Below are 25,933 nucleotides of genomic sequence, written 5' to 3' on the forward strand. Positions count from 1 at the left end.
CACAGCCCTTCCATCATCAATTTTCTTTGTCACCTCTTTAAATAACTCAATCAAGTTGGTGAGACATGACGTTCCCCATACAAAACTATGCTGCCTGTCACTAACTCGTCCATTTTCCTCCAAATGTGCATACGTCCTGTCCCTCAGTATCTTTTCCAAAAGCTTTCCCACCACTGATGTCAGGCTCATCGGCCTATAATTTGCTGGATTGTCCCTGCTTCCTTTCTTAAACAAGGGAATAACATTGGTTATTCTTCAGTCTTCTGGAACCTCACCTGTGGTCAAAGAGGATGTGAAGATATCTGTTAAGGCCCAGCTATTTCTCCCTGTGCCACCCACAGTAACTTGGGATAGATCCCATCCGACCCCAGGGACTTGTCTACCTTAATGCAATTCAGGACAATCAACACTTCCTCTTTTGATATATTGACGTTCTCAAGAGAGTTCGCACACCCATCCCTGACCTCAACATCCGTCATGTCCTTCTCCCTGGTGAAGACCGATACAAAATACTCATTAAAGATTTCACCCACTTCCTGTGGTTCCACGCATAACTTCCCTCCATTGTCCTTGAGAGTGCCTGTTCTTTCTCTTGCTACCCTCTTGCTCCTAATATAGGCATAAAAATTAGTATTAGTAAAGAAATGTTTTGGGGGAAATTAATGCGATTGAAGGCAGACCAATCTCCAGGGCCTGATAATCTGCATCCCAGAGTACTTAAGGAAGTGGCCCTAGAAATAGTATATCCATTGGTCATTTTCCAAAATTCTTTGGACTCTGAAATGGTTCCTACAGATCAGAGGGTAGCGAATGTAACCCCGCTATTCAAAAAGGGAGTTGGAGAGAAAACGGGGAACTATAGACCAGTGAGCCTAACGTTGGTCGAAGAGAAGTTGCTAGAATCTATTATCAAGGATTTCAGAGCACAGCATTTGAAAAGCGGTGGTGTAATCAGACAAAGTCAGTATGGATTTACAAAAGGCAAATCATGCTTGACATGTCTACTAAAATTCTTGGAAGATGTAACTAATAGAGTTGACCAAGGAGAACTGGTGGCTGGGGTTTATTTAGACTTTCAGAAGGCTTTCGACAAGGTCTTCACTGAGAGTCGTAAATCTATGGAATTCATTACCACAGAAAGTAGCTGAGGCCAAAACATTGTGTAATTTCAAAAAGGAATTAGATATAGTTCTTGGGGCTAAAGGGATCAAGGGATATGGGGGGAAAGGTGGGATCAGGGTATTGACCTTGATTATCAGCCATGATCAGAATGAATTGTGGAGCAGGCTTGAAGGGTCGAACGGCGTTCTGCCTCTAGTTTCTATGCTTAGTAATTTGCTCATAGTAGAAAAAAATCTTATCAGCATTTTGCCTGCTGATTCCCAATAAGCAAATACTCTCACCACATATCTCTTAAACGTTATCGCATCTCCAGGTTATAATTATAAATTGTCTGAATTTGTACAGGCTTGATGTCAATCATTTAATTGGCTATTAAAACCAAAACCTTATTTTAAGGCAGGAATCCCAGATCTTAACATTTCTGCTTGTTGAGGAAAAATAATTATTGTAGGTAGTCTTCTAATTTTTGCTTCTATGCAAAGCAGATTTGCAGCTCTAAAAGTATTTTAAAGATTTTACTGATTACATAATGGTCATGTAGTTATAAATGAATGCAAGTTATTGATTTTTTTCTGTAGGTCAGAGTCAGCTCTGAGCAAGAACATTTCCTCATTGTACCTTTTGGCCTTCTTTACAGTGAGGTCACTGCATCGAGTCTGGTGAGTAAGAAGGAACAAATTTAAATTTTAAATGCTATTTACTCAGGATCCTAGGCCCAATCATCTTCAGCTGTTTCATCAATGACCTTTCCTCCATCTTAAGGTCAGAAATGGGGATGTTTGCAGATGATTTAATGTTCAGCACCATTCATGACTCCCAAAATTCTGAAGCAGTCCGTGTCCTTATGTAGCAAGATTTTTTTAAAATTTGTTCATGGGACATGGGCATCGCAGACTGTGCCAGCATTTATTGCCTATCCTTAATTGCCCTTGAGAAGGCAGTTAAGAGTCAACCACATTGCCGTGGGTCTGGAGTCACATGTAGGCCAGAACGGGTAAGGACAGCAGATTTCCTTCCCTAAAGTACATTAGTGAACCAGATGGGTTTTTACGACAATCGACAATGGTTACATGGTGATCATTAGACTTTAAATTCCAGATTTTTATTGACTTCAAGTTTCACCATCTGCAGTGGCGAGATATGAACCTGGGTTCCCAGAGCATTACTCTTTACTAGTCCAGTGACAATACCACTATAACACCGCCTCCCCTAATGTTCAGGCTTAGGCTGACAAGTAGCATTCACACCACACAAGTGGCAGGCAATGACCATCTCCAACAAGAGAGAATCTAACCATCTCTTCTTGACATTCAATGGCATTGCCATTGCTGAACCCCCACTATCAACATCCTGGGGGTTACCATTGACCAGACACTAAACTGGACCAGCCATATAAACACTGGCTACAAATACAGTTCAGAGGCTGGGAATTCTGCGGTAACTCGCCTCCTTACACTGTAAAGTCTGTCCACTATCGACAAGGCACAAGTCAGGAGTGTGATGGAACACTCCACTTGCCTGGAAAGTGCAGTTGCAACAGCACTCGAGAAGCTCAACACCATCCAAGACAAAGCAGGCTGCTTGATTGACACCGTATTCACCTCTGACATACAGTGTATCCTATCTACAAGATGCTCTACAGTGACCGCAACCTGTGACTGACGACTGGAAGACTTTGGGAATATTGGATTCTAAGTATTGGACAATGTAAGGGTGTTTGACTGCAGCGGTCATGTTTTTTTAAGAATTCTGTTTTGCAGGGACAGGGTGCTTTTAGCAGCCAGAAGGTGAAATTGACAATCTTTATTAATGTCACAAGTATGCTTACATTAACACTGCAATGAAGTTCTGTGAAAACAAAGGAATGTGTTTTTCAGTCTGGGACTGTGATTTGACTGGGAAAATTCCTGGAGAGTTCATGTGCTTTGCAGCTTCAGAGATACTTTTTTTCAGCTTTGGGAGACGAGGTCTTTGCTGGATGGAGCCAAGGGATGCAGAGTGACATATTGAAAAGCTTTTTGAGAGACATTTTGAAAACTTTTAGAGTGGCAGTTTTTTGGAGAAGCTTTGGTGAGAGGAGTTGAATTCTGATCTGCCTGACACCGAGCAATATTATAGTCATAATAAAGTTTTTGTTTCAAAAATACTAAAGCCCTATTACTTCTTGCAATCACTCCTGGAGCGAATCATTCTTTCTGCACAGTCTTAGAAATAAACACAAATATTGGGGTTTTGGTCCAGTATCCTAGCCACTGTTGGGCTCTGGTCTGGGGTCATAATATGACCTCTACCACCTACAAGGGTGAGGGTAGCAGATACATGAGAACACCTGCAGGCTCCCCTCCCATGTCACAAAGCATTCAAACTTGGAACTATGTTGCCTTTTTCACCAGGTCAAAATCCTGGAACTCCCTTCCTAACGGCACTGTGGGTGTTCCGACAACACATGGTCTACAGCGGTTCAGGAAGACAGCACACCAATTAGTGATCGGCAATAAATGCTGGCCTAATCAGCAATGCCCCATTCCATGAATGAATAGTTTTTAAATCTATATTTCTAGTAGCTTTATCTTTCTTTAAAGCTGCCTTTGCTGAATTTGCCCAAGATGAACAACTGCCACTATCTCTGAAAGTGACAAATCGGAGGGTTTTGTTTTGAACAAATATGACATGATGATTCTAACTTAGTTCTCTCCCTTTGATCTGTCTTATACCTCCTCTTGACTTTCTTTGTGTCAATGGAAATAGTCCCAGTATCTTGGATCCGATCTTAGAACATAAGGAATAGAAACAAGCAATGCTAATTGTTCTTTCTTTACAGGTTAAACTCAATCTTCAAGGTGATATTATTGATCGTGGCTGCACCAACTTAGGAATAAACCAGGCTGGCTTTACCTTGCACTCTGCCATCTATGCAACTCGACCAGACATCCGATGCATCGTACACATTCACACACCAGCTGGAGCTGCAGTAGGTTAATTTTTTCCTACATTTTTCAGACTGCTTGAATTGAGTCAGGGTTCTTATTCTCTGAAAAGGAATGTTGCTTCCTAAATGGTTCCATGTAATATTTTCTATCACTTGCTTCTCTTCGCATCATAGTCCATTACATGACTGAAATCACGTAGGCATCTTGATTTTCGATCGAGATCTATGCTATGCCACACATGCTAGTTTACAAGTGAGAAAGGTGCAGTATGTGCTAACTTATTCTGTTGCAGTCAGAATAAAAATTATGATCTGTCAGAGATGACAACCCTCGTTCCCCCAAAATTAAGAGCCACTTGCATTTCAGATAAGATATTTACACTTGCTTTGCATACATTCTAGCATAAATGCACATACTTTTCCAGGAAACCATTTGTGTTTGCCATACCTGGCTTAAGTAAAATTCCATATGAAAACATATAGCACAGTCCAATATTCCAAGATGATGCCTATTTTTATTTAACAGCAATTATTTGTAATATTCATGGTCACTATAATAATAATATAATCATCTTTATTGTCGCAAGTAGGCTTACATTAACACTGCAATGAAGTTACTGGGAAAATCCCCTAGCCGCCACATTCCTGCCCCTGTTCGGGTACACAGCGGGAGAATTCAGAAATGTCTAAATTACCTAACAGCACATCTTTAGGGAGCTACTTTGTTTTAGCAGCAGAAAAATTGGAACCATAAGAGCTTTTTGCGCAGAAGGCAGTCAATTCAGCTCACTCTGTACAGGCTTTCCCAGAACAATTGAAAACTCATCCCACTGTCTTCTCTCATACTTTTTGTTTTTTCTTCTGCGTGAAATATTTATCCAGTTTTTCATAAACAAGACAATGACCTGTGCATCAATCACTCCCTATGTCAATATATTCCACACTTCTATAACTCCATAGTTATTCTGTGATCATTTTAAATTGGAGGTGCCTGCTTTGGACTGGGATAGGCACAGTAAGAAGTCTTCAACACCAGGTTAAAGTCCAACAGGTTTATTTGGAATCACTAGCTTTCCTTTCGCTCCGAAAGCTAGTGATTCCAAATAAACCTGGTGTTGGAAGACTTCTTACTGTGCCCATTTTAAATTGATGATCCCTTGTCAAAGACATGCTCATTCATATAATCTACTTTTCCTGCACAGGCTCTCTGGAAACCCATTATTTGAAGATCTCTCAAATCTCCTTTTTTAGCTTTCTTTGTGTCAACAGAGATAGTTGTAGTATCTTGGATTTGATCTTGGAACATAACAAATAAGAGCAAGAGTAGGCTAATTGGCCTTTGCGCCTTCAACACCATTTACAAGGTCACGGACCATCTGATTGTTGCTTTAACTCCACTTTCCTGCCCACCCTCCCTCACCCAACAATATCCCTCGAGTCCCCTTGTAGATCAAAAGAGCCTTGAATATGAACCAGGAGTGGACCATTCAGCCCCTTCAAGCCTGTTCCGCCATTTAATAAGATCCGCCATTTAATAAGATCATGGCTGACCAGATAGTAATCTCAAATCTTCATCCTGCCTACCCCCAATAATCTATCACACCCTTGCTTACAATGAATCTATCCATCTTTGCCTTAAAAATAATCAAAGACTCTGCTTCCACCATCTTTTCAGGAAGAGAGTTCCAAAGACACACAACCCTTTTGAGTGAAAACATTTTGCCTGATCTCTGTTTTAAATGGGTGACCCTTTATTTTTAAACATGGTCCCCCTAGTTCTAAATTCTCCCACAAGAGGAAACATCCTCTCCATATCGATCCTGTCAAGAGCCTTAGGATCTTCTGTGTTTCAATCAAGTCACCTCTTTCTTTTCTGAACGCCAGCAGATACATGTCTAGCCTGCCCTACTTTTCTTCTTAAGACAACCCATCCATTCCAGCTAATAGCCTGGTAAACCCGCTCTGAATTGCTTCCAACACATTTACATCCTTCCTTAAATAAGGTGACTAATATTGTACACAGTATTCCAAATGTGGTCTCACCAGTGCCTTGTACAACTGTAAGCATAACTTAATTTTGATTTAAATTCCCCTCACAATAAATGATGACATTATATTTGCCAATTACTTGCTGTACCTGCATTCAAGCCTTTTGTGATTCATGCACCCAAATCCCTCTGCATTTCAGTGCTCTGTGATTCTCACCATTTAGCTAATATGCTTTCTTTCTATTTTTCCTGCCAAAATGGGACAATTTCATGTTTTCCCACATTGTCAGATCTTTGCCCACTCATTTAACTTATCTATATCTTTTTGTAGCCTCCTTATGTTCTCTTCACAACTTACTTTCCCATCTATCGTTGTGTTGTCAGCAAATTTGGCAACCATCCTTTCAATCCCTTCATTCAAGTCATTTATAAATTGTAAACAGTTGAAGTCCTAGCATTGATTCTTGTGGCCCACTATTCTTTATATCTTGCCAACCCAGAAAAGACCCATTTATGCCTACTCTCTGCTTCCAGTTAGCCAGCCAATCTTCCATCTGTGCCAATATGTTACCTCCCGTATAAATTGAACTTTTATTTTCTGCAATAACCTTTGATGTGACACTTTAACATGGGCCTTCAAGAAATCTAATTACAGTACATCCACCGATTCCCCTTTATCTACAGTACATGTATTTCCTCAAAGAACTCCAAGGGTTGAACAGGATTTCCCTTTGACAAATTCATGAATGTTTTCAATGACACAACCTCCACTGCTCTCTGTGCCTGAGAATTCCGATGATTAATGACCTACTGAGAAAATAACCTCCTTCTCATTTCAGTCTTAACAGGGATTCCTCTTATTCTGAAACTGTCCTAGTCCTAATATCCCCCCAGTAGAGGAAACATCCTTTCTGCATCAAGCCCCCCCAGAATCTTACATGTTTCAATAAAATCACCGCACATTCTTCGAAATTCCAATAAGTACAAGCACAACCTGCTCACTCTTGCCAAACTATCTTCTGTTGTACCAGGTGTCTGCAATGAAGTGTGGCCTTCTGCCAATCTCCCCTGAAGCACTGGCACTTGGAGAGATAGCTTACCATGACTACCATGGAATCCTTGTGGATGAAGGAGAAAAGATTCTAATACAAAAAAACCTGGGTCCCAAGAACAAGGTCAGCTCAATTTCAATTGAAGTAACAGTTTAATTCTCTTTGTTTCTTGTGGAAAATGTGTTTGGCGGGTTTTTGAAACCATCCAAATGTATTTTTAAAACGTTTTTCTAAAGATGGTCTTGATAATGTGTCCCAAGATAATTTTTTTTTTAAAAATACAAATAATGGTGTGCTTGAACATGAGGTATTATTAATGTTATTAGCTTAACCAAAATACTGATCCATTTGTGGTATGGCTTGACTTCCCATGTCCTTGTCGAAATAGTTATGTAACATTTCAAGAAAAAAATTGTAATCCAAATACAGAGTCATAAAATGCAGTCCTATCTGCCTTTTCTTACAGGGGCATCTGGATTTATACACTCTAGATCAGGGATTGGCAACTCACTGTTCCAGAGCCTCATGTGGTATTTAAATGAGAGCTGCACATGAAATGTTAATGGTGTTTATATTATCAATTTGGAACAGTTTAATAACATTTATGATTTGATATTTCTGCTCCATCAGACGATCTTACAAATGCGTTTGATATAGAAAAATTAGCAGCATTATAGAGGATTTATTCTTTCTTACTCACGCGGACAGTGCAATTCACCCAACAGCTAAAGAAAGTCTCTACTGGTTCATGTCAGTGTCAAATGGACCAGGGCAACTAGGGATTGCAAATGAATATTGCCTTGTTACTGACTTCCCAAAAGGTGAGGGGTGATGGGGGATAGAAAGGTGTTTATCTCTGTGTGGACTTTCCCCTTAATAGTCGATGTGCATTTTAAATAAAAGTAGTTTGTAATAGGGCAAAATTCTCTATTGGCTAGTCATACCTAACACAAAGGAAGCAGTGCTCCTCAGAACATTGCTGCAGGAGTTCTTAGGGCAGAGTTGGAGGCCCAACCACCTCCAGCTGCTTCATCAATGGCTCCCTCCATCATAAGGTCAGAAATGATTATGCACAGTTACAGTGTTCAAATCCATTCTCAACTCAGATAATAAAGCAGTTGCTGCCTGCATGCAGCAAGACCTGGGAAACATCTCTGGTTTTTACGGCCAAGAAGCAAATAACACATTACCATACAAGACCTAGACAATGACCAACAAGCACGTCTAACCACCTCCCTTCAACAGCTCTGTACTTATTCTTCAACGTTTGGGGGTCTCTATTGATCAGAAACTTAATTGGACCAGCCATATAAATGCTATGGCTGCAAGATCACTTCAGTGGATGGGTACTCTGCTCTCCACTATCCTGTATGAGTGCAACAACACTCCAGAAGCACAACATCATCCAGGTCAAAGCAGAAACTTGATTGACACCACATCCAGCTTCATAAGCATTCACTCCCCCCTACCACCAACTCTCAGTGGCAGCAGTGTGCACCATCTACAATATTCACTGCAGCAACACGTCAAGGCTTCTTCAACAGCGTTTTCCAAACCTGCAGCTTTTACAGCCTAGGAGAAGGGCGGCAAGAATATGGCAACACCAGCAACTGCAATTTTCCTCACGCTCCAAGCCGCACAACATCCTAACTTGGAAATGTATCACCATTCCATCATTATTCTTGGGTCAAATTCTGAACTTTCTACCTAACAGCACTGTGGGTGTGTGTACCTTCACCACATGGGCAGCAGGTGTTCACGAAGGTGTATCACTACCACCTTTTCGGAACAGGAATAATTTCAACTGAATAATTTTAGTGCAAATAGCCCTGCATTCAAGGTTTGTAGGTTGGAGAAAAAATGGATTTCTAGCACTGAACTCACTTGTGCTCAGTTCCTGATTTTAGAACTCGATGCATGCTTTTTGTGCAGATATAGCATTTGTTTGAAGACTGATCTATAATATCATGCATGCATTGCTAACAGTTTCAGAACTAAAGGAAACCATTCGGCCCATACAGTGTGTTCCACAGCTGAATTATATAAACTAAGACTATTTCTGGCCTATAAGCAATACAATTCATACCTGCATTATTATAATTCTGTTACATATATTATCAATTAAATTATATTTGCTTTACTTAGGGAGCCGGTTAGCTCAGTTGACTTGGCAGCTGGTTCATGATGCAAAACGACGGCAACAGTGCGGGTTCAATTTCCATACCAGCTGAGGTTATTAATAAACATAGAAAATAGGAGCAGGAGGAGGCCATTCAGCCCTTTGAGCCTGCTCTCCCACTCATTATGATCATAGCTGGTCAACAACTGAATAGCCTAATCCTGCCCCCCCACCCCAACCATATCCTTTGATCCCCTTCACCTCATGTGCTATATTCTAACTTGCCTTCTCAGCCTCGTCTCTCGCCCGAGGTGTGGTGACCCTCAGGTTAAATCACCATTCTCTCAAAGGAGAAAGCAGCCTATGATCCACTGGAACTGTGGTGCCATTTGCATTTGCATATTTGGATTTCATCATCGAATCCCTACAGTACAAAAGGAGGCCTTTCGGCACACTGAGCCTCTATGGACCCTCCGAAAGGCCACTCTACCTCGGCTCAATCCCCATCCCCATAACCCCAACTAGCTGCAGATCTTTGGACTGTGGGAGGAAATGAGGGTACCCGGAGGAAACCCATGCATACACAGGAAGAATGTGCAAACTCTACACAGGCACCCAAGGCCGGAATTGAACTTGGATCCCTAGCACTGGTTTTATATTTTTGGGATAATATTGAGGCATTTATAATTTTAACAATTTTAACCATCAGGTATCATCAAGAACAAAACAATATAACCAATACGCCCCCCCCCCCCAGTAACAAACCCCAGCCAACATGGCTTACACAAACATGACCTCCTTCCCCCACCCCTTATCACTGGTTTTCCTGATCTTACTTGACCCCCCATGCCTCCTCCCCCTCTCTCTCTCTCTCTCTCTCTCGTTCCCCCCCCAACTCCGTCGAACAGCTACCACCTCCGGGCAAACCCCTGCAGCGATCCCCTCAATGTGAATTTGATTTTCTACAGAAGAAACCCCACCGTGTCTCTAATCCCCAGGCTTCGGGGTTCCGAGTGCCTCTATCCTAGTAGATTCCGCCTCCGGGCCACCAGGGAGGCAAAGGCCAGGACATCGGCCTCTCTCACCCCCTGGACTCCCGGGTCTTCCGACGCACCAAAGATAGCCACCTCTGGACTCGGTGCCACCCTCACTTTTAATACCTCTGACATGATGTCAGAAAACCCCTGTCAGAAATCCCTCAGCCTCAGAAATGCACAAAACACATGGACATGGTTCGCAGGACTCCCCACACAGCGCCCACACCTATTCTCCATCCCCTCAAAGAACCTGCTCATCTGGGCCACAGTCATGTGCACCCTGTGGACCACCTTGAATTGTATCAGGCTGAGCCTGGCACATGACGAGGATGCATTGACTCGCCTCAGGGCATCCTCCCATAATCCGGCCTCCAACTCCCCACCCAACTCTTCCCACTTTCTCTTCACTTCCCCTACCAGGGCTCCCTCCCACTCCATCAGTTCCTTGTAGATCTCTGAAACCTTCCCCTCCCCTACTCCTACTCTCGACACCACCTTATCCTGTAGCTCCTGGGGCAGCAGGCGCGTGAAGGTCGAAACCTGCCTCCACACAAAGTAACTCACTTGCAGATACCGGAACCCATTCCCACCTGGCAATTCAAACCCTGGCACTGTTAAGGCAGCAGTGCCAGCAACTGTGCCACCATGCTGCACACTTCTATTATGACTTTCATCCTTTTATAAACAGTGATCCCAAAGGGATCGTCATTCAAGAAATTGTGTGAGTGTAAGATTTTGTTTTTAAGTATGAACCATATGCTATCCTAAAGATTTTTCATGGACTATCAACTGCAACTTAACCTTGAAGTTCATTATGCTGTCAATAGGGATATAGAATATTGCCATTTATTTTTAGTAGTCACGGTAGTCAGATGACAGGTGAAGCGTAATTTATCAGCTTCTTAAGTACTGCTCGATTTATATCAAAGCCATGAGATCCATTAAGTTGGCAAAAAAGCCCTCCCATTTCAAATTGTCTTTATTTACTACCTGACGAGATCATGTTAATGATTAATGTTATTTTGCTTAAATTGCTCTTTCATCTACTGCAGGTGCTCATTCTAAGGAACCATGGTCTAGTTGCTGTTGGCGAAACAATTGAGGAAGCTTTCTATTATATTCACAACCTGGTTGTAGCCTGTGAAATTCAGGTAGGAAATTGATACCTAACAAGTAAGTAATGAATTTCCTGCATTAAATAGACAATATGGACTCGATTTAGCAACGTCGCCGAGCCGACCTGCTGGCGCGGCGAGGCTGATGAATCTCGTGAGAGGCCTCTCACAAGATTCTCAATGCTTGAGACATCTCGCAGGATTCATTCAGACCTCACGGGACGTTGCGATCTGGATCTCGCCCTTGCTGGGTGAGATCCAGATTAACATATTTAAATGAGCCGTACGGCTCATTTCAATATACTTGTGCCCTATTCTCTCGGGGCCTGGGAATAAACGGCCTTGCCAGCGTAGACAAACGTGGACCAGGCCTAATAGCACTGGGGGGTCTCCCAGTCCTTTGGGGATCCCTGGGTGGTCGGGAACAGGGCAGGGTGGTCGGGGACAGGGCAGGGTGGCCTCCCTAGCTCTCCCCTGGCACCTTGGCAAGGTGCTGCCAGAGTTCTTGGGCAGCAGTGCCAGTGTTCCCAGGTGGCAATGCCAGCACTTTTACGTGGTGGGAATGTCTCTTACCATTGCAGTGCGACAGTATGACATTTAACCAGAGGAGATGGCATAGGTCAGAATGAAGGAACCGTTTCAGAAGTTCTATTCTTAAAATCTAAAAATGTAATGTTTCCAGGTTCGCACAATGGCCAGTGCTGGAGGGCCTGACAACTTGGTTCTGTTGGATCCTCTGACGTACAAAGCCAGATCTCGCTGTCCTGAATCTTCAGGAGGTGATGAAAATAGTTTACATCCAAAATGGCTGATTGGGGAGCAAGAATTTGAAGCCTTAATGAGAATGTTGGATAACCTGGTAAGTGCAGCAAGGAAAAACTTGATTTAAAAGAAAAATAGAATGACAGATGATGGTTCAGTGACTCGCTTTAAACTAACTGAGACAGTTTCAAATAAAGATGCATTTCTGGTGCTATTGTGATGTAACATTTCTACAATTAGACACTCTAATGCAATTGTTGCACTTGTAGTACTGGTCGGCAGCCCACAATTTCAGAAAATGTCTGAAAATTCAAGGTATTCAAGTAGGTTGTCTGTCACTTGACTATGTTGGTTAAATGAGTTTTAGTTCTTGAAAGCATTCACTGCAGCTTGTTTTCTTGTTTGTGGCTGCCAATTGCAAAGTTCTTCTTACTTAGAGAGGAGAGTATAATAGTAAATAGTGAGTGATTATGTTACTGGATTTATAATCCAGAGGGCTAAACTAATAATTCGGAAAATGAGTATTCAAATCCAGTCATAATAGCTCAAAAATTTGAATTGTGTTTAAAATGTTGAGATATTAAAAAGTGAGCATCAATAAAAAGTGACCATAAAAGTGTGATGAAAATCCAACTGGTGCACCGCCCTTTGGGGAAAGGAACCTGCCATTCTTACCCAGTGTGGTCTATATATGACTCCAGTCCCGCACCAACATTGTTGACCAAAGCGTGTTAGCAAGCCATTCGGTTACCAAAATTGCTAAGTATGGGCAAGAAATTCCAGCCTTGCCAGGAGCATCTGCAACATGAGAATCAATTGAGTTAAAAGTTTAAGAAGTACCTTGACTAAAAAATCAAAATAAAATCTTAATCAGGGCTCTGAGGAAATGGCAGGGGAATGGCACTAAATGAATTGCTCTTCAGAGAGCCAGCCCAGACACAACAGACTGAGTGGTCTCCTTTTATGCTGTAACCATTCTGATTCTAATCCCAAGAGTTCCTCCCTAAGCCCTTCTACCTCTCTACCTCTGCTCCTTTAAACCTTACCCCTTGGCCAAGCTTTTGGTTATCTGCCCTAACATCATCTCATTTGGCTCAGTGTCAAACTTTGTTCGATTGGTTTTAAAACTTTTTAAAGTGCTATACAAGTGCAGGTTTTGTTGCTGCTCACATGGTTTCAAGCCTAATTTAATGATCAGTCACTCATCATTAGATCATGGCTCTCAAATGGTTTCCCATCCAATACTTTAGTGTGAAGGTCAAATAAACAAATGGTAGAATGTTAAATTATATATATTTGGATGTGCATTCATATTTTAAATACAATGAAATTGAAATTTTGTTCTTTCAAAAAGTGTTGGGGTTTTGTTGCACATAAGTAGCAGAGAATTTTACACCAGCTTTTCTCCATGAGTTGAAACATTTGGATAAACATACAAAGATTTGCATTATGTAGCACTTTTCATGACCACAAACCTCTCAGAACACTTTACAACCAATGAAATGCTTTGAAGTGTAATGCATGCAAACTCCCGCAAAAGTGTACTAATGACCAGATAATCGTTTCATGATGTCAATTCAGGGATAAACATTGGCCAGGACACTAGGTATAACTCCCCTACTTAACTTCAAAATAGCACCATGGGGGTTTGGGTTTATGTTCTTTCGTGGGATGTTGCCTATCCCTAACTGCCCTTTAACTGATGCTTTGCTGGGCCATTTCAGTGGGAATTTAAAGTCAGCCACATTACTGTGTATCTGGAGTTGCAGGTAGGTCAGATCGGGTAAGGACGGCAGATTTCCTTCCCTAGGAACATTAATGAATCAAATAGATTTTTCCGACAACTGATAGTTTCATAGTCGCTATTACTGAGGTTAGCTTTAGCTTTCAATTCCAGATTTATTAGTTGAATTTAGATTCCACCATCAGTGGGGGTGGAATTTGAACTCAGGTCCCCAGGTTATTAGCCTGGGCCTCTGGATAATAGGCCAAAGACATATTACCACTGCACCACCATCTCCTCATTACTTTCAATCAGGAAGCAGATAGGGCCTAATTTGAACATATCATCCGAAAGACATCACCTAAAGCAGTTCAGCAATCCTTCGGTACTGCACCGGAACATCAGCCTTGATTTAAAAAAAAAAAAAAAAAAAATTTAGAATACCCAATTCATTTTTTTCCAATTAAGGGGCAATTTGAGCATGGCCAATCCATCTACCCTGCACAACGTTTTGGATTGTGGGGACGGAACCCACGCAGACACTGGGAGAATGTGCAAACTCCACACGGACAGTGACCCAGAGCCAGGATCGAACCTGGGACCTCGGCGCCGTGAGACCGCAGTGCTAACCACTGGGCCACCCTGCTGCCCTATTATTTATTTTTTTATTCAAGCCCCGGAATGGGACTTGAACCTCGAACCTTGTGACTGGCAAAAGGCTACCAATTTAAATTTGTTTTATTTCTGTTTCCAAGAATTTACAGTATCAACTCTTCCGATGCTGCCTTATTTTAAGCAGATTACCCTTCAATGTTTGGGAGTTAAGCATTAGAGAGGGAAAAGACATCTATTTCTATGATTTTATGAGGTATGAAATTCCTATGTCTAGCTTGTTTTCTACTAAAGCTGGAATGTTTGTGTATTCATCTGTGGAGGTAAATTTACTTTCAAAGAGTGAAGATTATGCTAGGGGGCTGGTTTTTCATCTGAGGCGGGAATTGGGAGAATTCCTTTATGTTGCACTGATCCCCATGGAACACCATTAGTTACAGATCTCCATTCTGGAAAAACTCCCTTCCGCTGTTGCTCTCTGTCTCCTGTTGCCAAGCCAGTTCTTTATCTAGCTAGCTAGCATATCCCAAATCCCACGTGCCTTTACCTTTTGTACCAGACCTTGTCAAACACCTTACTAAAGTAGTGTAGCTCTTGCAAGTAATCATTATTAAGATTCCATTAAATTGCTGTATAAACAGATACACCTCAACTGAATAAATTAAACCCTTTGGAAGATAGTTACAAGCACACCCACTTTAAACCAACCAAGCAGAAGGCTGAACTGAACTTCAAGAAAAACTTTTTTTTAAATCTTTTTATTGGCATTTTCAAAATTTATAAACAGTTATGTACATTGTTGCCCGTGTTTATTCATTGTACAAACAAAGGTTTGTCTTTTCCTTCCCTTAAGTTCCCCTATTTACATTCTGTTGCCATCTAGCTCAGCGTGTGGTCCCTCCCGCCCCCCCCCCCCCTTGTGTCCCCCTGGTTGGTTTTACCCCCCTGTGAGGGGGGGGGTCTCTTTGGTGTGTCTCCAGCCTTTTCTCTGCTGCCCCCTCCCTGGGTTGCGCGTTCCTATGGTTCCCCCCTTTTCTTTATTTTCCTTTTCCTCTCCCTTTTCTTTCTAACTTTCCCATTTCCCAGTCTATTTGTTGTTGCTTGTCTCGAACAGGTTCTGGAGCAGGCCGACAAACTGCCCCCATGCGTTTAGGAAGCCTTCCTCCGACCCTCGGATGGCATACTTAATCTTGTCCAGGTGGAGAAATTCCGAAAGGTCAGCAAGTCAGTCTGGAGCTGTGTGTGGTGCTGCTGATCACCAGCCAAGCCGGATTCTCTGGTGTGCGATTAGGGAAGCGAAAGCTAGGGCTTTCGTCCTCTTTCCCATGTGTAGCTTTGGTTGCTCTGATGCCCCGAAGATTGCCACTATCTGGCATGGCTTCACCCTCATCCCCACAACCTTGGACATTGCTGTCCATTGGAAAAGGCTGTCCGGAACCCAGCAAGTTTGGGACAAGCGCAGAACATGTGGGTGTGGTTGGCTGCCCTCTTCACATTTATCCTCCGCTTCCGGGAAGAACCTGCTCTTTCGGGTTCTGGTCAGGTGCGCTCTGTGCACCACTTTGAGCTGCATGAGGCTGAGCCTTGCGCAGGAGGAGGTGGAGTTGGCCCTGCTCAGTGTTTCGCTCCAGAGTCTCCACCCTACTTCTGTCCCCAGCTCGTCCTCCCATTTCCGTCTGGTCTCGTCCAGTGGTGTTCGGGCTCTGTCAAGAAGCTGTCCATACATTTTCCCACCGAGTCCCCCTTCTTTGCTGTCTAGGTACATCAGATCCTCTAATAGTGTAGTCTCCAGCGCCACAGGGTACCCTACTGTCTCTTGTGGAGGAAGTGCTTTATTTGCAAGTATCTAATTTCCTGTCCTGTCGGCAGTTACCACTCCTCCGTCAGTTCGTGCAGTGTCGCCAGTCTGTGCACTACGTAAAAGTCCGTAACTGTCAGTGTGCCCCCGTCCCGTCTCCATTTCCTGAAGGTGGTGTCTAGCATGGCTGGAGGACCTGTTGGGTCGTTTCTTCCCCCGCCCTCTCTGGGTCTGTCTTCTCCTACAACTGGTTGTTCCAGAGGGACAGTTTCATCCCCGCATCCCCATCGGGGGGCTGTGAGGTGTACAGCCCTCAGTAGAAGGTCTCGAATGCTTGATTGACCTCTTTTGGTTTTGCTACCAGTCTGCCTCTATTATTCTTTACCTGCACTATTTCTCTCGTGGCTGCCTGCTTTCTCAGCTGGTGAGCCAGTAGGCGGCCAGCCTTGTCCCCGTGTTCATAGAAAGTCCCCCATGTATGGTGGAGTTGATGCACTGCTTTCCTGGTGGACAGCAGGTTAAAGTCCATTTGTAGCTTTTTCCTCTCCGCCAGCAGTTCTACGGTCAGGACCTTGGAGTATTTTCTGTTGACTTCCAAAATGGAGTCGACCCGCTGCTGCCTGACCGCCCTCTCTTCCCTATCTCTGCACACCTTGTATGCTATGATCTCCCCTCTAATCACGGCCTTCAATTCCTCCCAAAATGTAGAGGGTGAGACTTCCCCGTTCTGGTTATTACTAACGTAATCGCCTGTGGCCCGCGATGTTTTCTGGCAGAAGGCCTTGTCAGCTAGGAGATTCATGTCCAGCCTCCATGTGGGGCATTGGGCACGGCCCATCTCCAAACTCACATCCATGTAATGTGGAGTGTGGTTAGAGATGACGATTGCGGAATATTCCACTCCTATGATTCCTGGAAACACCGATTTTCCCCACTGCAAAGAAGTCGGTGCAGGTGTACACCCTGTGCACCTGTGAAAAGAATGAGAACTCCTTTTCTCCCGGGTGTAGGAACCTCTGTTGCTAACTTTTGGTTGGCTCTTAATTCGTAACTTGCTCTGTTTGTTTAACCTTTGCTCTAGAGTCGCCAGGTATCTTTATGATACCGCCACGAGGATCAGGTTCAAGTAATGATCAATAACTCAACACACCAATTAGTAAGATTCAAATCAAAACACATTTATTATACACAGTAAATCACTACTCATGCATAAACTCTACTTTCTAGGCTATTCCTATCACTAAAAGGCCTATACTTAGCTTCGGACTGGCCCACCAGGTCAGGGGAACAAATGGCCTGTCGTTCAGGTCCTGAGTCTGCAGGATTCAAAAGCTGATATGGACTGGTAGCTAGGAGCGCCTATCTCGTAGCGAGCGTTGACTTGAGACTTACTTGGTTGGCGGCAGCGAGGCAGGTCACTGTCGAGGGTTGGTTCAAGTTGCTGAGTGACCCTGCCAAAGAAGGACGATTTGTACTTGGGGGCTTTACTTTATAGTCCCCAGGGGCTTCCTGCCCTTTGGGGCGGACCCCGTACCTGGTTCCAAGTGATTGGACTACTTCCGATCACTTGGATCGATTTCTCCAATGCTGGAGCGGTTCCCTGATCACTGGGTGGTCCCCAAGTGTCCGTTGGCCTTCCTTTGTCTTGGCTCCTGCTGGCGCCGAGGAGCCTGGCTTGGCTTTATTCACCTTAACTGTTGCGATTGTGCCTTGGAATCGCTCATTACTATGCAGATGGCTGCTGCATTACTATGCAGATGGCTGCTGGTTTCAGTGCTGTCGGGTTCCTTCCAGGTTTCAATACACATGATTTCTGTATTTGCTAGTCTTAGCCTGTGTTGGCTGAATTTCCCTTCAGCCTTTGCGGTTCTCCATTTTAAGTCAGGAAGTGGCCAACTTGGGTGGCTACATCTCCACGGGTCCACCGCCCCCATCTGCTCCACGAATATTCCCAACTCCCTAGCCACCCCGTTCTGGGGTTTGATCGATCGATCAGTGAGTCCTGTATGCAGTTAAAGTCGCCCCCCATAATCAGTCGGTGTGTGTCGATGTTGGGGATTTCTGCCATGGTTTTTCTCAATTGGGAGAGTACACATTCACCGGCACCACCGGTGCCCCTTCCGGAACACCAGTGACCATGGCGTACCTTCCCCCTGGATCCGTAACTGTCTTGGTCTCCATAAATCTCATCCTCTTGCTGATCAGTATGGCTACTCCCCTAGCCCTCGTTCCATAGCATGAATGGTACGTGTCTGTCCCACCCAGCCCTTCCTTACCAGCAGTCGGTCCTTCTCCCTCCGGTGTGTCTCCTGTAGGTAAACTATGACCACCTTCAGACTTCATAGGTGGGTGAAGACTCTGGATCTTTTCACCGGGCCGTTAAGTCCCCTTACATTCAAGGTAACAATCCTGGTGGGTGTTTTCTGAACCCCTGGTCCTGTGGGATCAACCATACTTAGCTGGTGGACGCTCCGCTGCAGTCTGGGGTTTCCCTTTGTTAGGAAGCTGTCCAAATTGGCCGTGATCGCTGCTCTCACCATGAGGTCAGGCCTCTGCGTTCTGGGGTTTCCCTTTGCCCAGGGGGCATCTAACATAGCTGCCAGCTATGTGTACCCCACGTGGGTGCGCCCCTGCACTCCGGGGTCTCCCTTTGTCCAGGGGCCCTCCCGAGTGGCTGCTTGCTGTGCCATCTTGGTTCCTTACTCTGTTCCATGCCTGCCGAGGCCTATGCCTAGCCTTATCTGTCTTTTTGTTCCCTTTCTGTTCTGCGCGATCCCCCACCGCCCCTCCGTCTCCGTTCCCCCTCCCCATATCCCCATATCCCCCCCCCCCCCCCCCCTTCCCCCCACCCGTGTTCTCTTTTCCCCCCTTTTGGTCAGACGCACCCTCTCCCCTGAGAGATGCGCCACGACCTCCCTTACTGCCTGTCTTCCCGTGTTAGCCCTCCTCGTTAGTATGGTGGCACCCCTCCCAGTGCTGGTCTAGCCCGGCCCTGTTTTACCTACCCATCTCCACCCTCTATCTCACCGCCTTGCCTGCTTCCCCTATTCTCGCTCCCCCCTGCTTCCCATCTTCAAACTGAGAAAAGAGACAACCACGAAAACAAGGGAGCACAGTCCCGCACAAAAACATAGTCCATGTTACAGTCTTTGTTTTCAGTCCGTCCTCCACTCTCATTCCTTTCTTCCTCTGTCCCTGCCCCTTTCACTGCTGCCGCATCTGTTCTCCCTCCAGGTTGTTCGTTTTTACGAACTCGTCGACCTCTGCCAGGATGCCAAAGTAATGTTCCTTCCCTTGGTATGTCATCCAGAGTCTGGCCAGGAATAGCATGCCGAATCGCACCTCTTTTTTTGTTGAGCGCCGATTTCGCTCTGTTGAATTCGGTCATCTTTTTTACCAGGTCCGCCCCAATGTCCTGGTAGACTCTGATTCTGTGCCCTTCACACGAGCATGACTTGGTCTGTCAGGCCCACCTCAGAATTTTTTCCCGGTCCTGGAATCTGTGTAGTTTCGCAATTATTGCTCTCGGCTGCTCCCCAGTTTTTGGCTTAGGCTGGAGTGACCTGTGTGCCCTGTCCTTCTCTGGGGGATTTGGAAAGCCTTCCCTCCCAACTAGATTTCCCAGCATTTGGGCAATGTAGCCTGTTGGGTCCCTGCCCTCAATCCCCTCTGGCAGGCCCACATTGCGGACGTTTTGCGCCTGGACCTATTCTCCTGGTCCTCGACCTTCCCTTTTAGGTTCCCCTGCAACGTCACCAACCTCTCACCTCGGCCTCCAGAGCCACGATCCTGTTGCTCTGGTCCGTTGATGCCTTCTCCAGGTCCAGGATCGTCTTCTCCTAGGCCTCCACCTCCATCACCACCTGGAACTCCGTCAGAATCGCTTCCTTCATAGCGGTCAGTTACTTTTTCAAAGCGTTCCTCCATCTGTCTCCCTATGTAGGGGGGGGGATCTCGTTATCTGCTCCTGCTCCACCGTTCAAGTCGCCGATCTTTCACCCTCCTGGTTCGCTTGGGCTTCCGCCTTGCCTTGTGGGGCCACCGGTCTGTCGTCCGTTACTCATGTCCCTTTCCTCCGCTTCTGCTTCTGACTTCTCGTCGTCCCCTCGATCTGCAGTTTGCGGGCATCCTCTTTTCTTCTCGCGTTGTTGATGCCTTTTGTATTTGTGGGGGGGGGAGGGGTGGTTTAGGTGGCTTTTGGGGCTAAAAACACAAATAAATTCACTGTGGTCCAACTGGGAGGAGAGCCACCTGATGTGCATCCGCTCAGCACATCGCCGCCATCGGAAGTCCCTCGGGGATAGTGTTGGGCCCACAATTGTTCACAATTTATATAGATGATTTGGCGTCGGGGACCAAGTGCAATGTGCCCAAGTTTGCAGATGACACCAAGATGAGTGGTAAAGCAAAAAGTGCAGAGGATACTGGAAGTCTGCAGAGGGATTTGGATAGGCTAAGTGAATGGGCTAGGGTCTGGCAGATGGAATACAATGTTGACAAATGTGAGGTCATCAATTTTGGTAGGAATAACAGCAAAAGGGATTATTATATTAAAATATAATATTAAAACATGCTGCTGTGCAGAGGGACCTGGGTGTCCTAGTGCATGAGTCGCAAAAAGTTGGTTTATAGGTGCAACAGGTGATTAAGAAGGTGAAGTTTTGTCCTTCATTGCTAGAAGGTGTCTGCGTGGATCTCACCCCCACAACCCAAAGTTGTGCAGGATAGGTAAATTGACCAGGTTAAATTGCCCCTTAATTGAAAAAACTGCCCAGTTTTGAGTTGCTAGATCTGTTTGAAATTTATCCCATTTACCACAGTGGTAGTGTCACACAACGTGATAGAGGGCATCCTCCGTGTGAAGAGGGGCCTTTGTATCCACAAGTGTAGCGGTCACTCCTACCAATACTGTCATGCAGAGATGCAGCTGCAACAAATAGATTTGTGAGGACAAGCTCAAGTAGGTGTTTCCCTCTTGTTGGTTCCCTCTCCATCTGCCACAAACACAGTCTAGCAGGTATGTCCTATTAGCACACTGCCAGCTTTGTCAGTAGGTCACAAGCACCAGGCAATGACCACCTCCTTGTACGAGAAGGGATCATACCGTCGCCCTTTGACGTTCAATGGCCATCGCTAAATATTCGCACCATACAATGCCGGGCAATGACCATCTCCTACAGGAGAGGATCTAATCATTGCCCCATGACATTCAATGGCATTATCATAGCTGAATCCCCCACAATCAAAATCCTGGGGGTCACCATTGATCAGAAACTGAACTGGACTAGCCATATTAATACTGTGGCTATCAAGGCAGGTCAAAGGCTAGGAATCCTACGGCGAGTAACTCACCTCCTGACCCACCACCCCCCCGCAATCATCCAGGACAAAGCAGCCACTTGATTACTCCCCCTTCCACAAGCATTCAAACCCTCCATTACTGGTGAACAGTGGCAACTGTGTGTACCATCTACAAGTTACACTGCAGTAACTCACCAAAGTTCCTTAGCACCTTCCAAAACCATGACCATCACGTCATGACTACACGTGTAGTGTCTCCCACCCGCCCTCCTCCACTAACCTAATAATAAGACCCATTGGTGTAAGGTAAGTGCCATATTATATTATTAGCATTGTGCAGGTCAAGGTTCGGAGGTGGAGGAGCAGTCTCTGTCAGCGAGAGAACCTGAGAACATCTAAGACACTCAGAAGGTAAGAAGGTAAGTAAGTTATTTTTACTTTTATACCTTTTTTCAAATTGTGTGTGTCGGGGGGGAAACTAAAGTGACATCACAGAAAAGCTGTGGCCAGAGTGGCTGGTTGGGATTCTAACCTAAATTTAAAAAAATTTGAGTATTTGGGAACTAATTAAACATAATAACTTAATTATAATTTAGAGGATATCTAAGCCAGAGATCGGAGAGTATTATAGTTAGCTATCGCATTTCTATTAGAAATCTAGTGCTAGGAAACAGATAGTTGACAGTAACTTTGAAATTTTTTTTTAAAGTATTTTTTAAAAAAAAAGACAAATTTTAATTAATTGACGCAATGTCAGTTAGAGGGGTGCTGTGCTCTGACTGTGAGATGTGGCAGGTCCGGGAGGCTTCCAGCGTCCCGGATGGCTTCATCTGCAGAAAGTGCACCCAACTGGAGCTCCTCACAGACCGCATGGTTCGGTTGGAGCAGCAATTGGATGCACTTAGGAGCATGCAGGTGGCGGAAAGCGTCATAGATCGCAGTTATGTAAATGTGGTCACACCCAAGGTGCAGGCAGAGAAATGGGTGACCACCAGAAAGGGCAGGCAGTCAGTGCAGGAATCCCCTGTGGTTGTCCCCCTCTCGAACAGGTATACCCCTTTGGATACTGTCGGGGGGGATAGCCTATCAGGGAAAAACAGCAGCAGCCAGAGCAGTGGCACCACGGCTGGCTCTGATGTTCAGAAGGGAGGGTCAAAGCGCAGAAGAGTAATAGTAATAGGGGACTCTATAGTCAGGGGCACAGATAGGCGCTTCTGTGGACGTGAAAGAGACTCCAGGATGGTATGTTGCCTCCCTGGTGCCAGGGTCCAGGATGTCTCCGAACGGGTAGAGGGAATCCTGAAGGGGGAGGGCAAACAGGCAGAGGTCGTTGTACATATTGGTACTAACGACATAGGCAGGAAGGGGCATGAGGTCCTGCAGCAGGAGTTCAGGGAGCTAGGCAGAAAGTTAAAAGACAGGACCTCGAGGGTTGTAATCTCGGGATTACTCCCTGTGCCACGTGCCAGTGAGGCTAGAAATAGGAAGATAGAGCAGATAAACATGTGGCTAAACAGCTGGTGTAGGAGGGAGGGTTTCCATTATCTGGACCACTGGGAGCTCTTCCGGGGCAGGTGTGACCTGTATAAGAAGGACGGGTTGCATCTAAACCGGAGAGGCATAAATATCCTGGCCGCGAGGTTTGCTAGTGTCACACGGGAGGGTTTAAACTAGTATGGCAGGGGGGTGGGCACGGGAGCAATAGGTCAGAAGGTGAGAGCATTGAGGGAGAACTAGGGAATAGGGACAGTGTGGTTCTGAGGCAGAGCAGACGGGGAGAAGTTGCTGAACACAGCGGGTCTGGTGGCCTGAAGTGCATATGTTTTAATGCAAGGAGCATTACGGGTAAGGCAGATGAACTTAGAGCTTGGATTACTACTTGGAACTATGATGTTGTTGCCATTACAGAGACCTGGTTGAGGGAAGGGCATGATTGGCAGCTAAACGTTCCAGGATTTAGATGTTTCAGGCGGGATAGAGGGGGATGTAAAAGGGGAGGTGGAGTTGCGCTACTTGTTCGGTAGAATATCACAGCTATACTGCGAGAGGACACCTCAGAGGGCAGTGAGGCTATATGGGTAGAGATCAGGAATAAGAAGGGTGCAGTCACAATGTTGGGGGTATACTACAGGCCTCCCAACAGCCAGCGGGAGATAGAGGAGCAGATAGGTAGACAGATTTTGGAAAAGAGTAAAAACAACAGGGTTGTGGTGATGGGAGACTTCAACTTCCCCAATATTGACTGGGACTCACTTAGTGCCAGGGGCTTAGACGGGGCGGAGTTTGTAAGGAGCATCCAGGAGGGCTTCTTAAAACAATATGTAAACAGTCCAACTAGGGAAGGGGCGGTACTGGACCTGGTATTGGGGAATGAGCCCGGCCAGGTGGTAGATGTTTCAGTAGGGGAGCATTTCGGTAACAGTGACCACAATTCAGTAAGTTTTAAAGTACTGGTGGACAAGGATAAGAGTGGTCCGAGGATGAATGTGCTAAATTGGGGGAAGGCTAATTATAACAATATTAGGCGGGAACTGAAGAACATAGATTGGGGGCGGATGTTTGAGGGCAAATCAACATCGGACATGTGGGAGGCTTTCAAGTGTCAGTTGAAAGGAATACAGGACCGGCATGTTCCTGTGAGGAAGAAAGATAAATACGGCAATTTTCGGGAACCTTGGATGACGAGTGATATTGTAGGCCTCGTCAAAAAGAAAAAGGAGGCATTTGTCAGGGCTAAGAGGCTGGGAACAGACGAAGCCTGTGTGGCATATAAGGAAAGTAGGAAGGAACTTAAGCAAGGAGTCAGGAGGGCTAGAAGGGGTCACGAAAAGTCATTAGCAAATAGGGTTAAGGAAAATCCCAAGGCTTTTTACACGTACATAAAAAGCAAGAGGGTAGCCAGGGAAAGGGTTGGCCCACTGAAGGATAGGCAAGGGAATCTATGTGCGGAGCCAGAGGAAATGGGCGAGGTACTAAATGAATACTTTGCATCAGTATTCACCAAAGAGAAGGAATTGGTAGATGTTGAGTCTGGAGAAGGGGGTGTAGATAGCCTGGGTCACATTGTGATCCAAAAAGACGAGGTGTTGGGTGTCTTAAAAAATATTAAGGTAGATAAGTCCCCAGGGCCTGATGGGATCTACCCCAGAATACTGAAGGAGGCTGGAGAGGAAATTTCTGAGGCCTTGACAGAAATCTTTGGATCCTCGCTGTCTTCAGGGGATGTCCCGGAGGACTGGAGAATAGCCAATGTTGTTCCTCTGTTTAAGAAGGGTAGCAAGGATAATCCCGGGAACTACAGGCCGGTGAGCCTTACTTCAGTGGTAGGGAAATTACTGGAGAGAATTCTTCGAGACAGGATCTACTCCCATTTGGAAGCAAATGGACGTATTAGTGAGAGGCAGCACGGTTTTGTGAAGGGGAGGTCGTGTCTCACTAACTTGATAGAGTTTTTCGAGGAGGTCACTAAGATGATTGATGCAGGTAGGGCAGTAGATGTTGTCTATATGGACTTCAGTAAGCCCTTTGACAAGGTCCCTCATGGTAGACTAGTACAAAAGGTGAAGTCACACGGGATCAGGGGTGAACTGGCAAGGTGGATACAGAACTGGCTAGGCCATAGAAGGCAGAGGGTAGCAATGGAGGGATGCTTTTCTAATTGGAGGGCTGTGACCAGTGGTGTTCCACAGGGATCAGTGCTGGGACCTTAGCTCTTTGTAGTATATATAAATGATTTGGAGGAAAATGTAACTGGTCTGATTAGTAAGTTTGCAGATGACACAAAGGTTGGTGGAATTGCGGATAGCGATGAGGACTGTCTGAGGATACAGCAGGATTTAGATTGTCTGGAGACTTGGGCGGAGAGATGGCAGATGGAGTTTAATCCGGACAAATGTGAGGTAATGCATTTTGGAAGGTCTAATGCAGGTAGGGAATATACAGTGAATGGTAGAACCCTCAAGAGTATTGAAAGTCAGAGATCTAGGAGTACAGGTCCACAGGTCATTGAAAGGGGCAACACAGGTGGAGAAGGTAGTCAAGAAGGCATACGGCATGCTTGCCTTCATTGGCCGGGGCATTGAGTATAAGAATTGGCAAGTCATGTTGCAGCTGTATAGAACCTTAGTTAGGCCACACTTGGAGTATAGTGTTCAATTCTGGTCGCCACGCTACCAGAAGGATGTGGAGGCTTTAGAGAGGGTGCAGAAGAGATTTACCAGAATGTTGCCTGGTATGGAGGGCATAAGCTATGAGGAGCGATTGAATAAACTCGGTTTGTTCTCACTGGAACGAAGGAGGTTGAGGGGCGACCTGATAGAGGTATACAAAATTATGAGGGGCATAGACAGAGTGGATAGTCAGAGGCTTTTCCCCA

General features: G+C 45.2%; 1 protein-coding gene across 1 annotated transcript in view; it reads left to right on the forward strand.

The window, feature by feature from the left end:
• The window catches only part of add1 (adducin 1 (alpha)), a 281,597-nt gene that overhangs the window by 178,885 nt on the left and 76,779 nt on the right, over positions 1 to 25,933 (forward strand). Inside the window, 5 exon segments of the mRNA XM_072515692.1 lie at positions 1,701 to 1,781; positions 3,944 to 4,093; positions 7,071 to 7,214; positions 11,300 to 11,398; positions 12,045 to 12,221. Of these exon segments, the coding sequence (XP_072371793.1) occupies positions 1,701 to 1,781; positions 3,944 to 4,093; positions 7,071 to 7,214; positions 11,300 to 11,398; positions 12,045 to 12,221 (651 nt within the window).

This window comes from Scyliorhinus torazame, chromosome 9, assembly GCF_047496885.1.
Source record: "Scyliorhinus torazame isolate Kashiwa2021f chromosome 9, sScyTor2.1, whole genome shotgun sequence".
Taxonomy (NCBI): domain Eukaryota; kingdom Metazoa; phylum Chordata; class Chondrichthyes; order Carcharhiniformes; family Scyliorhinidae; genus Scyliorhinus; species Scyliorhinus torazame.